Below are 16,716 nucleotides of genomic sequence, written 5' to 3'. Positions count from 1 at the left end.
GGGACAGTGTGACGATGCCCTTTGGTACAGGTGAGGAAACTGAATCAACGCCAGAGGCGACCCGACTGCGCCTCTCCCCCGCCCCCATCTATGACTGGTCCGTGGCAGGCCCACGACTTCGGACCCCAAGCCTGGGCGGCCTGTCTTGGGGGCAGGGGGTGAGAAAAAGGAGGGACGGGTGTGCTTCTCCCGCCTTGGTCGGATCCTTTCGGTTACTGCCCCCAGGCTGTAACTTCCCCGACGGCTGGCACAGAATAACGCCAGCTTGGTCATCTCGGTGACCCTGAGAAAGCGGTGAAGAAGTCTGCGGAACGAACCAGTGACCTCACCCGCATTTTCCGCTCCAGGGCCTCACCGCTCCCCTCTGCTGACCTCCATCATCCCTCCCCTCTTCCTGGAGCCTCGAACGCCTGCTCGCGCCTCGCGCCCTCCAGCTTTCCCGCGCTCTGGCAGCTCTAGGTGCGAGCGCTGCGCACGCGCAGAATCGCGTAGAGGGCAGGGCACGGGAGGGCAAAGTGGGGAGGGGCGAGGGAAGCCCGGAGAGAAGCGGTTCTTCAGCAGCACCCCCTCCTCCCACCTCGGTCCCATTATTGGGCAGTCTCACCTTTTCTCCACGCCCACCCTGATTCCCTCCCTCTACTCGCTTACTGGACTAGACCCTTGCCCCTCCCCACCGTGTCCTCACTCCTCCCTCCCCCGTTCCTCCGCCTTCGAACGTACTTAGGGTCATAGTGGGGGGATTGACACTCACCGCTGTTGGAGGCTCCTGTAAATAAGCAGGACTCCCCCCTTTCCCGCCGCCTCCCTCAGCTGCCCCCCTCCGAGCCTCACCTATACCTGGCACCTCCTTCTGCACCTCTCCATCATCCTGTCCTCCCAGCCCCACCCTAGCTTCTTCTTAGGCGCTTCTGTGCTCGCTCGCGGAACCGACTGCTGGAGGCCCGGGGATGCGCTCCCTGCGAGCTCTCCGGGGAGCTCTGTGTGGACGACCAGGTGGACGGCCTCCCGGGCAGGGAGCATGGGGTCCCTTGGCCCGGGGTCCCCTCCTTGTTGGAAACGTTCGCCACCATCCACACGAGGCCACCGCGGCGCAAGGCAGGGAGATGCTGAACAGCCACCAGCCGCCGCATCAGAAGGAACAGTAAGGCGGGAGGAGTGCGGAGCGGGGGGGGGTGCACTCATCGCCACAGCGCCCCAAGCTCCAGCGCCTTTCTCCCTCCCTCCTCTGGGAAGCGCTCTGCTGTCTCCCCATTTCTCCACCTACCTCCCACCTCCTCCCTTCTGATCTCTCCTCTCCCACCGCGCTACACCGTGATGCCCTTGCCTTGGGATTTGGGGGTTTGGGTCCGGCCCACCTGGGCTATCCTGCGGAGTCCTTCGGGACGGGGGTTGAGTCATATTGACCCTGCGGAATGTACGTTTGCAAGGTGCGTAGGTGGGCAGAGCCCTGTCCTGGAGTTTCGGGGCACAAGACCCTCCCCTCTCCAATTCTACTTATTCTTCCCCTCCCACCTTTCCTTCCCGATCCCAACCTAGTGTAACCTGGGGTGTTTAGACTTAGTTGGAACAATATTATGTTATATGTAATATATATATATATATATATATATATATATATATATATATATATATATATATATATATATATATATATATAAAAAGAGAATTATCTTCTCCATAATGCTGGGTGCGGGTTGTTTGGGTGGTATTTACATTTAGAGTACAAGTCTAGTTAAATATTTGCTTGTAGAGGATGGGGTGGTGGCAATGTTTGGGCAATATTTCCTCCAGTGTCTAGCTTTTTGTCTGACATATATATGTATGTATATATGTGTGTGCGTGTGTGTGTATACACACACACACACACATATATGTAAATGTATATGTATGTATGTCTATGCCTTCACTGTGTTAATTGATCTGGGTGACATAGAATGATGAGATTTGTTATTGCTGCATTAGCTCAAGATTAGAAGAATGTGATGTGTGTGTATGTATGTTTGTTTTACAGGATAGCACCTATGTGGGTCATAAATTAAGCTTACAGACTAGGGTAGATTTTTATGTGAGTACTAAAAGGGGGAGTTTTTTGGTACCTACTTCACAGTCATGTGAGGATGGAATAAAATAATATTTGAAAAGCACAGTGCCTGGCACATAGCAGCCACTTAATAAATGCTGGTTCTCTTCCTTCCCCCCCACCCCAGCAGAATTAATTCACTGAGAATTAGATTTCCCCAGCTCAGAGTTAGCCAGCAAACCAGAGTAGGATCTTGTTTGCTTACGTGTAGGTACGTGTGTGCTGGCCTTTCTCCATTACCCCAGATGTCCCCATTCTCTGGGAGACTGCGTGATTCCTCACCTTTCTTCCCTGCTGAGGAAATTTTGCTAGTGCTAAACCTCCCAGTCCAGTTTCTCTCTTCCTCCTTCCTGTCTAGGCTTGGGATGCCAAAAAGAGAGGTAGGATGGGAAAAGTCAGGATTCTCAAAGACTTCTACATACACACTCAACATGTATTCGCACAGAGACACACACACACATATATACATATATAGATATAGATATAAACACATACATCTATATATAGTCAGCCCTCTCTTTTGGCTCTGAATGAAGCTCCGGAAATAGATATAAATGCCACCTAAAGGAAACACATTGCAGTCATTTGCATTTCTCCTCATAAGACAGTCCTTAACCTCTGCTCCTAGATGAAACAGGAGAGAAGTCTAGAGAATGTGTCTGAGACCTCTGATCTCTCCCCCTTATCCACACCCCCAAACAGTGATTCATCAGAAAGTGGCATGCTGTCCTGCCTGGGTGACTTGCTCTTCTACACCATTGCTGAAGGACAAGAAAGGATCGCCATCCATAAGTTTACTGCTGTGAGCTATTCTCCAGTTTCCCCTACCTAGCTCCCCAAGTTTCTGATGGGGTAGGAGACAACAGGGCAGCATGCATGCAAAACTGCTGTTGGGAACCTATAATACATGAGGTTAACTAGTGGTTTTAAAAATTCCTAGGTTAGTAGGGGCCATCTTACTCCTGTCTCAGGCATGCCTGTTAATCTTCCTGGTCAATCTAAGGATGGTTTCCAAGGGAATACCCTGTGACCTTGGGGCTTTCAACTATGAACCAGTAAATCAAACCAAGTACAGAAGTTACTATTTTTCTTTATGAGAGAGACCAATAATGGAGCTACTCCAGTACTTTCTTTAATAGAATATAGAATCTTAGAGTTTAAAGGAACCTGTCTCAGAAGTGCTTTGTCCAAAGCATGAATCAGTCCCCAGAAAGCCATATGGGCTCTGTCCAGCCTCTTATTTGAAGACCTTCAATTTTAGGAAACTCACTGAGTGTCCATTCCGTTCTTCCTTAGCTTGAGGTGGAATCTACCTCCCTCCAACTCCTACCCATTGGTCCTTCTTCCAATAGTAAAAGGCTGAGACCAGGCAAAGAACATCACCATGTTTTAGTACCCATAGTTAAACATGGGCTGGCAAGGTATTAGGTTAGGAAAGGATGAGAGATCTCATCCCAGAGCTCATGGAGCCATCTCTTTCCCCTAAAGGCACTGAAAGCTACTGGACTGCAGACATCAGACCCCCGGCTCTGGGATTGTATGAGCCAGATGCGGCAGATGGTTCAAGATTCCAGCAGTGGGGGTCTCTTAGACCGTGATCTTTTTAGAAAGTAAGAGCCAGGATACAAAAGCACTTCTTTCACTTCTGTCTAAAAATCACAAATTCATAGGATATTAAAACTGTAAGAGATTTTAGAGATCACTTCATCCAATCTGTTTTTATAGATGAGGAAGCTGTGGCCCAGAGAGATTGTGATTACCCAAGGTCTCACAGGTAGTTAGGGTCAAGCCCCAGCACAGCTCTTAGCTTACTGTTTCCTTCCCCCAACCCTAAAGGGTCCTGTTGAGTGGGTGGAGTAATATTTTAACTTCATCCCCCTAATTCAGTTGTGATTGTGTGGTCCAGATGTGTGAGCAGCAACATTGTGCTCCTGACCCAGGCATTCCGAAAAAAGTTCGTCATTCCTGACTTTGAGGAGTTCACAGATCATGTGGATCGCATCTTTGAGGAAACCAAAGAACACACAGAAGGCAAGGTTAGGAACGGGACAGTCGAGGGGGAGGAAATATGCTCTAAGGTCTTCTGTGGCTAAAGGAAGAGGATTATGAATGAGTCCCAATGATTAGGAGCCAAATTTCTACCCCCACTGCACAGATCCCAGCTCAATAAAGTTCCTGAGGTTCTGGGGAGGAGAAATAAGGAAAAAGACCAACTACCATAAGGATCTGGCAATTTGATAGAGGTGGATATCTAAAGGAAACTTTATAGATAATGTATATATATCTATATCTAAAGGAAGCTAGCTCCAAGGACTTCCCTTTTTGTTCCTTCCAATGTCCAGCAGTTCTTTGATGTACTTGGGGACCATGAAAAGAGGGAATCCTCCAAAATACATAATAAAGGACTTTGGGCTGGGGATGGGACATGTAGAAAGCCACAGTTTGTAAACTTGTATTTGAAAAGCTGAAAGATTTGAAGGCCGGCAGTCTTCAATTAGAGATTGGATAATCACTTATCGGGAATGTCGTCAAAGGGATTCCTGTTGAACAAGATGACCTCTGAGATACCTTCCAACTCTGACTATGTGAAATTTTAACTCCTTTAACCTCTCTCTCTCTCTCTCTCTTTCTTTCTCCCCCCCCCGCACCTTTCCTGTCCTCTCCTTTTCCTCCTCCTCCCCTCTCTCCTTTCTTTCTTCTTTCTCTCTCCCAAACTTCCTCTTGCCCAGGTGGCAGCCTACATTCCCCAACTAGCCAAGTCAGATCCTGATCTGTGGGGTGTCTCACTATGCACAGTGGATGGACAAAGGTGAGGATACTGGGTAAGGGGGAAGAGTAGGCAGGGAGGGAAGAGTTGCAGAACTAAGGCCACCGTTTTCATAGCTTTTCTCTATCTATAGGCACTCAGTAGGACAAACTAAGATCCCCTTCTGTCTACAGTCCTGTGTGAAGCCCCTCACTTACGCCATCTCTGTCAGCAACCTGGGCACTGAGTATGTGCATAAATATGTGGGCAAAGAGCCCAGTGGTCTACGTTACAACAAGCTTTCCCTCAATGAGGAAGGTGAGAGCTGCCATAACTCAGACCAAAGCATAGGCTGCTACTTTTCTGCTCTTCCTTTTTGCTTTCTCCATGTGCTTCTCTGCCCGTTCTTTTAGCTCAGTATTTTCCACTTTCCCAGAAAAATGGTCTGTGAGTTTCAGACTGACCAACAGAATGAGAGGGCTGAGGGCAATAGAGGGTGGGACGCAGTTCTGTCCCAGAGCCCCGACTGATAGTGCCTTTGGTGGATTGTGTCTCCCCAGGAATCCCTCATAATCCAATGGTAAATGCTGGTGCCATTGTTGTGAGTTCCCTGGTAAAGGTAAGGGTCCTGACCTCAGTCCAAAAATACTGCCAAAACTATTCATCCTTCAAATGTCTCTAGCTCTGTATTCCCCATTTTCCACTGAGGTAAAGTGTAAGATCCCTCTGCCTTAGCCAGCTCTTCAAATAAGCTTACACCTAGCTCTGATTCCCCAGAGGGGACATGGAAACTGTCAGGATCCTGGTCTTACCATCTCTTTGGAAAAGTCTCAGCACAATGGGTACATTCCCTGCCCTAGCATAACACCTTGGTCCTTAGAGGAGAGAAAAGGCTCTAACTACCTCCCTGATCCCAAAGGCTAAGTGCCAAGACCAGAGGGAGGACAGCACTTTTCTGTGCTGATTGGTCACATCAGGGTGAGGGAGTAGACAGGAGAGAGGGTGAATGGCCTGAGTGGAAGCAGCTGTTAGTCACCTGGAACTGCTGAGTTGGCCTTGGGCAGGGGTATCAGACTGTCCCACCAGCTGTAGGCCTCCCAGGCCTTGAGCAATAACCCTGAGGGCAGCAACACCCTGGGAGCCAATCGCAGCCCCTGTTGAGGAAGGTGGTACCCGATTGCCCTCCCCCCACTGCTGAGATGTAGGAACCTGTGTTTTTGATCCTCTAGGCAGCACACTGGTGTGGGGAAGTGGGAGATGGGTCTGGTCCCCTCATCATTGCTCAATGCTGGCTGCTCTGGGTCATACATGTCCAGACGTTACCCCCTACCTTCATTCCTACCATGTCTCCATCAAGATCAGTCCTCTCCCATTTCCAAATCTTCCTATGTCTACCCTGGGGTCATCACCCCATCCTTTCCCCTGCACTGATATATGTCTCTTTTTGCAGATGGACTGCAATAAAGCAGAGAAGTTTGATTTTGTAAGTTCACTTGCTGCCACATGAAATGTTTCCAGTAGCCAATGCACCAGCCCAGATTATGACCCTCATTTTCTGAGGTGTGGGAAGCTACTAGCCTTTGCCTTGAATTGGGAGCCCTTTGAAGTTCCTGAGCTCTAATGCCAAACTGTGATCAATATTAAGTGATTCAAAAGACCTTGTCAACTTGGTCTTTGTCAGGGTAGAGGTTTCATTACTTAGATGGAATATTTTTCCTGACTCCTCTTATTCTCTTCTAGGTGTTGCAGTATCTGAACAAAATGGCAGGAAATGAATATATGGGCTTCAGCAATGCTACGTGAGACTCCATGAGAGATTTTTAAGACTCCATGAGAGATTTTTTTTGGGGGAAGGGGAAATCTAAGGGTACTTTGGGGCATCTGCTGCTCCTATCCTGTAACTTAACATTAGTGCTTCATTTCATTGACATTTCATTGAGGTGTAGCATTTTTTTTTCAGTAGATTGAGGTTGGTAATGATTAGGACACTGCCTGGGTTCCATCCCTGTCCTAGATGTTTCCTAATCTAGTCCTCCTGGAATAGATTGTTGGAAGGTTTTCTCTGGCCTATATTCTATCCTTCCCTGCACAGGGTCAAAAGTTTAGTAGGATGTCGATGATATGATTTCCCCTAATGCAGAGAAAATATTTCCTCTTTTTATGACCTACTCCAAATTTTAGGCTTACTAACTAGTTTTTGCCGTAGGTTCCAGTCAGAAAAGGAAACTGGAGATCGAAATTATGCCATTGGCTATTATCTCAAGGAGAAAAAGGTAACAAAGGGTGCTGGAGGAAGTTAGCAGAAATTCTGTTGAAACTAGAGGGGCAGGGGGGCAGTTAGGTGGTACAGTGGATAGAACATGGACCCTGAAGTCAGGAAGACTTGAGTTCAAATCCTGCCTCAGACATTAGCTGTGTGACCCTGGGCAAGTCATGTAATCCCAATTGCCTCCTCCTCCCGTCCCCCCCCCCCAAAAAAAGAAAGAAACTAGAGGGGCAGGAAGCTTAGTTGGTGTTAAGGAATTTGGACTGAAAAGCAATGACTTCTGTTGACTAAATGGTGCAGTTAATTCATTTTTCTGTTCTTCCCCTGCAGTGTTTTCCTAAGGGAGTTGACATGATGGCCGCATTGGACCTCTACTTCCAGGTAAATAAAAAAAGTTTTAGCCCTGAGCCTTCTGAGTGGGAACTAGAGACAAAATACTCTCCGTGCTGAAAGGGGTATCTCGTCAGGAAGACTTCTCTCATCACATCAGGGTCCTCTATCCCTGCCCCCCATCCAAAATGAAGGTAGTGACTGGTTACACAACATCCTCCACTATACCCCTTGTTTCCCTAGCTGTGCTCAGTGGAGGTGACATGTGAATCGGGCAGTGTCATGGCGGCCACACTCGCCAATGGTGGAATCTGCCCTATCACAGGCGAGAGTGTGCTGAGTGCTGAATCTGTTCGCAACACCCTCAGCCTCATGCATTCCTGTGGCATGTATGACTTCTCTGGACAGTTTGCCTTCCATGTAAGTCTACTTGGACTACCTACATTTTTTGTCAAGAGATATTCAGGCTGATCTTTCTTTTCTTCCAGTCAGGAAGATCAGGCTATTAAGCAAGAGCCTTTGGGGATGGGGCGGGGGAGAGAAGGACCTAAATGTAGATTTAGCAGTATTATAAATTAGCAGTATTATAGAGATGTACATGTAAGGAAAATCATAGGTTAATTATGAGAATGTCAAAAAAAAATATTCACAGGAGCCTGAGCAGCATCCTTGGCCACTCAAGTGGGAGAGCTCAAGAGATGGGCATATGTGGCCTCTCCCACAGTGGTTATGTAGCCAAGTTGTGTACAATCCTTGACACATGTTCAGCCCCATCTTTGGTCTCCCAGGTGGGCCTCCCAGCCAAATCTGCAGTGTCAGGAGCCATCTTGCTTGTGGTACCCAATGTCATGGGGTTGATGTGCCTGTCACCCCCTCTGGACAAGGTGGGGAACAGCCTCAGGGGCATCAGCTTCTGCCAGGTAAGTTGTACCTTTAGGATCCAATTCAAATCAAATATTTGTTGAATACCTACTATATGTTACTTTCCATGTCTCCCCTTGGCTGTGACTGTAGAAGCTGGTATCTCTCTTCAACTTCCACAACTATGACAATTTGCGGCACTGTGCTAAGAAGCTGGACCCTCGACGTGAAGGAGGAGAAGTACGGGTAGGAAAAATCATGGTTGGTTGTAGAAAAGATTCCTAAAATAGGCCATTCTCAGCACCTTGAGCAGCAAGCACCCATGACTGCTCACGTAAGTGTGCCTAAACACATTAGGGCTGTCCATGTGTGGCACCACTGTCCTCAGGTAACTGCTTTTCCGCCCCCCCAGAACAAGACTGTGGTGAACCTGCTTTTTGCTGCCTACAGTGGAGATGTTTCAGCTCTTCGAAGGTACTATCACCCTGGTGGCTAAAAATAAGAACTCAGGCTCATAGATTAAGAGCCAGAAGGGCCTTTGGCCATCTAGTCCAGCTCCCTGTTGTGTTATAGATGAGAACACTGAAGCCCAGGGAGGTTGTGACTTAACTGAGATCACACAGGGAGTGTGACAGCTAGGATTAGCATCTGGGTCTTCTGGATTCCTCTAGAGTCAGTGCCTGCTGCCACCCACAGAAGTGTGCTATTGGATAGAGCAGGGCCCTATGAGTGAGGATACACCTGGCAAATCTGAGGACTGGTACTTCTGGGCATCTTCCTGCCCCTACTCTTCCTTGGGAGATACTCATTCAGGTGGGCATAGAACCACCAAGGCCCCCTGGAAGAGCTGGAGCACTTCAGGCATGGCAGAGGCCCTCTTTCTTATTTTCCTCCACACTTCTCTGAGTACCAACCCTGTTTCAAAAAGGACACCAGCAGCTCTTGTGCTGTTGCTCCTAGGTTTGCCTTGTCAGCCATGGACATGGAACAGAAGGACTATGACTCCCGCACAGCACTGCATGTTGCTGCAGCAGAAGGTATCTGAAAGGTTGACAGGGGCTCCAGACCATAAAAGCCCACTTGCAGGTTTATTCCATCTACTCACCATCACATCCCATTCCTTTTCCTCTCTGGGTTACCAGACACAAAGAATGAACCAGCCTCCATTAGAGCACATGTATGCATTCATTCAAATTGAGTGCTACTGTCCTGATTGGAGGCACAAAGCCTCCAAATTAGGACCCCCTGACTACAATTTATAGCTAGAATTACACTCTGCTGTTTAAAGGAATAAGGGGATAGGAAAAGAACTTTTTACCCCCCTCTTTGTGCCCAACCCTTCACTAAGGGTCATGGGAGGCTAACCGGACTGGGTTGTCAGAGGCTTCCAAGCCTTGACCCTCTTGGTACCCCTAGGACACCTGGAGGTTGTCAAGTTCCTGGTGGAAGCCTGCAAAGTAAATCCTTTTGTGAAGGACAGGTGAGGAGGAGGAACCAGTAGGTGGAACTTTCTTTTGTCTCTTTTTATCACTACCCAGTTCCCTATTTGACTGATTTTTGCTCTGTCCTTCACAGGTGGGGCAACATTCCCTTGCATGATGCTGTGCAGTTCAACCATCTGGAAGTAGTCAAACTGCTGCAGGATTACCAGGACTCCTATACTTTGTCTGAGACTCAGGCTGAGGCAGCAGCTGAAGCCTTATCTAAGGAAAACCTGGAGAGCATGGTGTGATGGGGGTTACCCCCTCCCTTAAACAAGAATCAACAGGAATGAAGTCTCCCTGGCTTCAGTGAGGGAAAAGGGGAAGTCAGCTTAATGTCTTAGGCCAGAGCCTCTTTGATGAGTATTCATACTGTCCCCAGCCCCTTCACCACACCACCCCCATCATGAGCCAGATCCTCCCATGACCTTTTCAGACAAAGCCCAGAGAGGGGTCCTAGTGGGCACTGCCAGTTTTTGAATTGGGTTTTGGCCAGAAGGTTTGGGTTTCTGCATGGTGCAAGTAAGTCCTCTGACTCAATCAGCATTCCCAGAGGGTTTACCTAAGTTTCTTCTTAAATACAGCCAGTTCTCATTTAAGTAAGTGGACCTTTCCATAGACCCCCCCTCCTCCCTATGTCCCCCTTCCCTTGGAGCTCTTGGAGGCTTGCACCTCCCTACCCCAACCCTAGCCAGAGTGGCTTCAGTGTGTACAGTGGAGGACCCCTGGCACACCACCCTGTCACTGCTTGCTGGGAGCCTGAGCCACAGGGATGGCAGGAGTCAAATTTGCATAATATGAGAACGGTCTGTATTCTGTTTCTTCTCCCTGACTCCATGGTTGAAGAAACATATTAAAGAAAGGAAGAGTGCACTGATGAGGAGCCCTCGGTTACTACACCTCTAATAAGTATATACAGAGAAGAAATGGGGAAAGCTGAGGAGCCTGGTTTGAAGGAGGCTGAAGTGTACTGTACCCCCTTCAGCCAGGATATAATGCTGCTAATAGTTCTTTTATAGACAGAGAAAGTATTTTGTGATCAAATAAAATTTTAATTACACAAATCAATATTTTTGTTAAACCCAGCCCTCTCCTTTTCTCTTTTGATGAGGAGTGTTTAGCCACCACCACTACAGTAGGAGGGGCCAGACAGTGTACAGAATGTATATTTATACAGTAATAGCCACTACATATACTTCAAATCTTGCTTTATATGGGTTCTTATTTATTCTAGGGAAAAGGCAAAGATCACTTCTAATTAAGAGGTGAAGGGGACAATGGGTCCATGACCCAGAGAATACTATTTATCATATCATTTGATTAAAACTGAAAATTTTCAAGTCTCTCTGCCAAACATGATTTAGGTGAAACTTCCTGCCCAGCAACCCCTTTACAAAATCCTCAAAGGAGGGAATGTTTGTAAAGATGGTACCCTCAAAAATGCCAACTCCCAGTACCATTGACCTTGGCTAACCCCTAAGTTTTCTCCATTGTCCTCCACAATTGTAACTGACTGATTGAGTATAGGAATCTCAACAGACAGAAAGACTCATGGATGGGAATGGTTGCAGCTATGTGGTTATATGGTTCTGATATTGTTGGGGTCAGGGCCATGTTCTCAGGCTACAGCACACTGAGTCAATAAAGCACTTGTGAATGAGTTAAAAGTCCAGACTCCATGTACTACACAAAGAAAGGGGCAATGACACGTTGACAACTTTGCCATTTCTCTAGCCACAGGTAGAAAGGGCTTATTCTGGAGAAGTTTGGTAGAGCTCCCAAACAGAAAACCAGTAGACTCCAAATATGGGCAGAGTGGGAGAGGGTCACCTTGGTTTATGTCTCAAGTAGAATTATAGTAATGAAGTTAAAGCAGAGGTGGAGCAAACTTTCAGGATGGGTAAAATCTAAGACTGGCTAGTGGCCCAAAGGGAGGCGCAGGTATCATTCTCTATAACCAAACTGGTCCCCAACAAAATCAGACACATTATGTGTCTGGCAGAACTGGGAGCTGTCTCTTCAACCTCCATAGGGAATAGAAAAAAGAATGGCAGATGAATTTAAGATATTGCACAACTGCCCAATAACTGCTGGATGAGTAGGTATGAGAACTAGAATAAATTGGGCTGGACATATAAAAGGGCCCACCCAGGGGCTTCTGTGAGAGGGTCTGGTTAAGCCACCCTAGATTCCTTCAGGCACATCAAGCCCTGAATGGGTCAGCAGCTCTCCATCCCAAAGGGCAAAGGCAGGCACCACTGGGCCCCGGAATTTTGTCCTTAAGGTGTACACTACAGATGTCCGGCTTACATCCACCAGGCTCAGTCTTTGTGCCTCATACTCCAGCAGCAGCCCCACCTTCTCAGGCTGGCCAATGCCTGTTATGGGGGCCCTCTCATTGGCTAGCATGGCATGCCACTTCCGGTGAGCATATGTGAACACCCAGGAATGATCATCCACACCGATGCAGCAATCCCGAGGTACGTCCACATCCGCCACACCTATTCGGAAATGCTGAGATTTCTTGACTGTTACCTCCCAATAGTGCCGACCACTGGTGACTGCGGTGTTACCCAGCACCACAGCCCACTCCTTAAAGCGTTCCAGATTGAGGGCCACTTTGGTGGGCTCCAGCCCCACCATGCCATACTTAACACCGGTCTCCCCCTTGAAGATTGCGAGGCTGGTATGAGCTGTCTTTTCATCTAGCTTGAAACTGATGTCTGCAGAGCAAACCAGAGAAAGGCAATGAAAAGGATGAGACTGGGATGGGAACCCTGGAGTCCAAGAGGGGAGGTACTCCCCAAAGAAGAGCTTGGGGGGAGGGGAGGTTAGAAAAGGAGATCCTGGCTGGGAGCGGGAGAGGGCTGGTGGGGTGATATTCAGAAGTCTGGGTCCTGGCTGGGAACCTTAAAAGGGGTGGCAGAGTGGCATGAGGGGTGGTGGGGTAACATTTGGGGGTCTGGGTCCTAGCTGAGGTGACAAGTTACGTTCAGGAGGCCTGTATTTCAGATGGGAGCAGAAGAGGGGTAGCCCCAGAGACCAAGACAAATAAACTCATCTCACTGGGCCTCCCAACAGCTGTAAAAACACGAGAATTATCCCCGCTGTACGGGGACTGGGGGACCAGGGTCGGAGAGACTGGGCCACAACAGCGCCCCCCAGATCGAAGCTGGAGAGCGGGAAAAGGGACGGACCTGGGAGCGTGGGTTCGGGGAGTCGGCAGGAGGTCCCGTGGGTGGCCAGCAAATAACCCCTACCTCTCCGGGTGGCGGCGGCCGTGGCCCCCAGCCACTTAGCTCCCCAACAACGCAGCACACGCGCTCCGGTTAGCGCCATCTTGCGCCCCGGCTATCTGGACACGCCCCTCACGCTGGGACGCCGCCATGTCCTCGGCGCCACTTCTTGGGCACGTGACCCGGAGATGCCACGACGCAGCGTGATGACGTTTCGCGCGTGATAGGCTTCTGAGCATCGGGTGTGGCCTAAGGAGGCGGAAGGGGGGGTGCGGTTATTCGTGTTGTTCCCACGCTCCTCCTCCATTTCAGGCCGTTAGGGGTTCCTACCCCCGCTGGGAAGTCTGAAGCCTTTTATCAACGATACCCTTTCTGAAAGAGGAGGTGGTGGTGTTCAGTCGTGTCCCACTCTCTGATACCCCATTTGGGGTGTCCTTGGCGGAGATACTGGAGTGGTTTGCCAGTTCCTTCTCCAGCTCATTTTACAGATGAGAAACTGAGGCAAACAGGGTTAAGTGACTTACTCAGGGTCACACAGCTAGTAAGTATCTGAGGCCAGACTTGAGCCCAGGAAGTAGTCTAATCCAGATCTGGTGCTCTATCCATTGAACCACCTAGGTGCCCTAAGCAATTATGTAGCTTCACCGAGTGCTTTGAACCTGGGGTTGTCATGCCCCAGAAGACCCAACAATTGTGTGTAAGTTGGGAAGAGGATAGCCCAGAGGAGGCCCTACATAAGCTTAGACAGCTAAATAAAACTAAACTTCTGGAGGGTCTCAAATGCAGGCATAGAAGGATTAAATTGTAGGTACCACCTATGCAGCATGTGTGGAGGTGGTCCTGTGGGGGCCAGACAAATGTCCCAATTTGCTGGGACTGGAGTGGTCAAGCACTGAAGGGCTTGTTGGTTTGGGATGAACTAGCAAAACTTGGATAAGTCTCTTGGCCATTCCCACCCGTTATGACACCTGAAAAGCATAAGTGACCAAATATCCTGAAATAGACGGTTCTAGCATTGGAGGCAACCTTGTGAGTTGCAGAGGTCTGGTTCCTGGTTTCCTCTGAGCTGGTTATAATATAGGAGATGCCAGGTAATACTACTAAACAGCTTCCTGGAAGAACAGACAGTGACCAACAAACTGGAGGGGCCCCACTCCTGGCCTAGCTTGCCTGAAGGTATGGCCATGAGGGAAGCAATGCAGAGCCAAGTGAATATGGAATGCCTATTTAGCAGTCCTTCAAAATGGCTCATATTTTAATTGAGAGAGTATAACATTAGCTGTTAAGCATTTCTTTTGTATGAAGGAAATAATATTTGCCCTATATTGTATTTATATTATCCATTTAGCATCTTTCTATTCTCTTTTGGGGAAACCTGATAACATGATGCAAACCTAAGCTTCAAATTATTCTGCCGGGTGTTCTGGGATGGTAGATATTAAGAGCAAGAGTTCACTTCAACTCGACCTCACTACCCCCTCCAGCTCTGTGAGCTCCAGTAGCTTCTTATTACTTCCAGGATCAAATATAAAGCCCTCTATTTGGCATTTAGAGCCCCTCAGAACCTTAGAACCTGACCCCTTCCTGCCTTTCCAGTCTTCTTACATTTGACTCTCTTCTATGTATTCTATGATCCAGCTACACTGGCCTTTGGTCAGTTCATCAAACACTATACTCCGTCTTTTGCCTCCATGCTGTGAAAAATGCTAACAGTTTGGTTCCCAGACAACTGATAAGAAAACAGGACAGAGGGAGATTGGTTTATTGGTTTACTGGTTTACACAAATATGTAAACATGATGAGGGGGAGATTGGTTTTCACAGACTCTATAGAAACAAATAGATACTGCATTGCAAACACAGATGTTAAATGGGACATGCAGGAATGTTGGGACAAGGGGGTTAAAGCCAAGTAATCCTATATAATCACTTGCTCTACTCTTGTATAGGTGTGTGATTCCCTTAAGGAAACACATCCAATTCTCCAAAGAATTAACAATAAAGGTATCTCTTCTCTCACTCCTCAACTGTGATTTCTTTAAGACCCAGCTAACTCTTGTTGGGGAATTCACTGAGCCCAGTCTCAGGCTGAATTCTGAATTGTCTGGTGTTTTTATAACAGTGCCTTTACACATACTGTTCCCTGTTCCTACAATGTTTTTCTTCATATCCTCCACCTTATAGTTTGCTTAGCATTTTTTCAAGACGCAGCTCAAGCAAAGACCGCTCCTGGTCCCTGTAACTAATCCTTTTGGATTACCTTACATCCATTTTGCATATATCTTATATGCAAATAATTATTTACATTTACCCATTAGAATATACTGTCCATGAGGGCAGGATTTAGTTTGGTTTATATTATTTCATTTTGCTTTGCCTTTCTTTATACCTTAATCACTTAGCATAGTGAATATCACATAGAAGGTGCTTTATAAATAATAGTGGACTGACTGACCCTTCTTTAGGAACCAGGTTTCTTCAAGACTGGACCTAATCTATATACATGAGTGCAGAGCTGAGAAAGGCCCCTTTAGTGCAAGAAAAAAAGGACAAGTTTCCCAGGCCCCTAAGGAATTTAGATTCTAATAAGCAATGGGGAGTCATTGAAATTTTTGAGTAGGGGAGTAATTTTTTTTCTCCAAGTGAAAATTTTTATATTTTTTAATTACATTTTAAATAATTTTTAACATTTTTTTAAATTTTAAGTTCCAAATTCTCTTCCCCCCTCTTTTCCCTCTCCTCTTCCCCTCCTTGAGGAAGCAAGCGGTTTGATACGTATCATGCAAAACATTTCCATATTAGTCATGTTGCAAAAGAAAACAAAATTTAAGAAAAAAAAACAAGAAAACCAAGGAAAATTTAAAAAAACAGCAACAAGTACGCTTTGATCTGCGTTCAGACTCCATCAGTTCTTTCTCTGGAGGTGGATAGCATTTTTCATCATAAACCCTTCAGAATTGTCTTAAATCTTTGTATTGCTGAGAATAGTTAAGTCATTCACAGTCGATCATTGTACAATATTGCTGTTACTGTTTACAATGTTCTGCTGGTTCTGCTCCCTTCACTTTTCATCAGTTCATATAAGTTTCCCAGGTTTTTCTGAAACCATCCTGCTCATCATTCCTTATGGCACAATAGTATTCCATCACAGTTATATATCATAACTTGTTCAGCCATTGCCCAATTGATGGGTACCCCTTAAGTTTCCAATTCTTTGCTAACACAAAAAGAGCTGCTGTAAATATATTTGTGCATTTTCCTTTTTAAAAAAATCTCTTTGAGATACAGACCTAGTAGTGGTATTGCTGGTTCAAAGGATATGCACAGTTTTATAGGTCTTTGGGAATAGTTCTAAATTACTTTCCAGAATGATTGGATCAGTTCACAGCACCAACAGTGCATTAGGTGTCCCAATTTTTCCACATGGGGGAGTAATTCTTAAGTGGGGCTGTAGGAGATCCATCTAGTGACATTTGTTGCATAGATTAGAGAAGGAAAAGACTAGAACCAGAAAATTAATCAAGAGACATTTTACAATCATTCATTTCTCCTAAGCTCTAGCTTCCATATCCACAGCTGCCTGCTAGACATCACCACCTGCATGTCCCATAATAGACATCTCAAACTTAAAGTGTCCAAAACAGAACTCATCATTTCCCCCCCAGATCCACTCCCTTCACCTAACTTCACGATTTCTGTCAAGGGCACAAATAGTCA

The 16,716-nt window shown here is 47.0% G+C and overlaps 2 protein-coding genes across 8 annotated transcripts; one reads left to right on the top strand and one right to left on the bottom strand.

Annotated features, from left to right (window-relative positions):
* The first annotated feature begins 62 nt into the window (after positions 1–62).
* On the top strand, positions 63–10,832 carry GLS2 (glutaminase 2). Of its 6 annotated transcripts, XM_078145886.1 has the most exons (20): positions 63–158; positions 348–459; positions 881–1,141; positions 2,783–2,882; positions 3,569–3,690; positions 3,987–4,116; positions 4,810–4,889; positions 4,981–5,144; positions 5,387–5,445; positions 6,277–6,309; positions 6,567–6,625; positions 7,033–7,099; positions 7,423–7,473; positions 7,666–7,842; positions 8,211–8,342; positions 8,437–8,529; positions 8,696–8,757; positions 9,244–9,320; positions 9,700–9,763; positions 9,859–10,832. In XM_078145886.1, the coding sequence occupies exons 3-20, from the start codon at positions 948–950 to the stop codon at positions 10,013–10,015; spliced, it is 1,821 nt and encodes a 606-aa protein (XP_078002012.1). In that variant the 5' UTR covers positions 63–158; positions 348–459; positions 881–947; the 3' UTR covers positions 10,016–10,832. The 6 variants fall into 6 exon arrangements, with proteins under 6 accessions (XP_078002012.1, XP_020845720.1, XP_020845719.1 ...); XM_020990061.2 differs by having other exon boundaries at positions 132–459; XM_020990060.2 differs by lacking the exons at positions 63–158; positions 348–459 and having other exon boundaries at positions 521–1,141.
* SPRYD4 (SPRY domain containing 4) lies at positions 10,794–13,199 on the bottom strand. 2 transcript variants are annotated; one of them, XM_020990069.2, is made up of 2 exons: positions 12,962–13,199; positions 10,794–12,487 (listed from the first exon to the last, which is right to left on the bottom strand). In XM_020990069.2, exons 1-2 carry the CDS (start codon positions 13,101–13,103, stop codon positions 11,949–11,951), a joined length of 681 nt encoding a protein of 226 aa, XP_020845728.1. In that variant the 5' UTR covers positions 13,104–13,199; the 3' UTR covers positions 10,794–11,948. The 2 variants fall into 2 exon arrangements, with proteins under 2 accessions (XP_020845728.1, XP_020845729.1); XM_020990070.2 differs by having other exon boundaries at positions 13,025–13,196.
* Positions 13,200–16,716: the final 3,517 nt, after the last annotated feature.

This window comes from Phascolarctos cinereus, unplaced genomic scaffold (genome assembly GCF_003287225.1).
Source record: "Phascolarctos cinereus isolate Bilbo 61053 unplaced genomic scaffold, phaCin_HiC Scaffold_1;HRSCAF=81, whole genome shotgun sequence".
Lineage (NCBI taxonomy): Eukaryota > Metazoa > Chordata > Mammalia > Diprotodontia > Phascolarctidae > Phascolarctos > Phascolarctos cinereus.
This window is presented reverse-complemented; position numbering and strand designations above follow the sequence as displayed.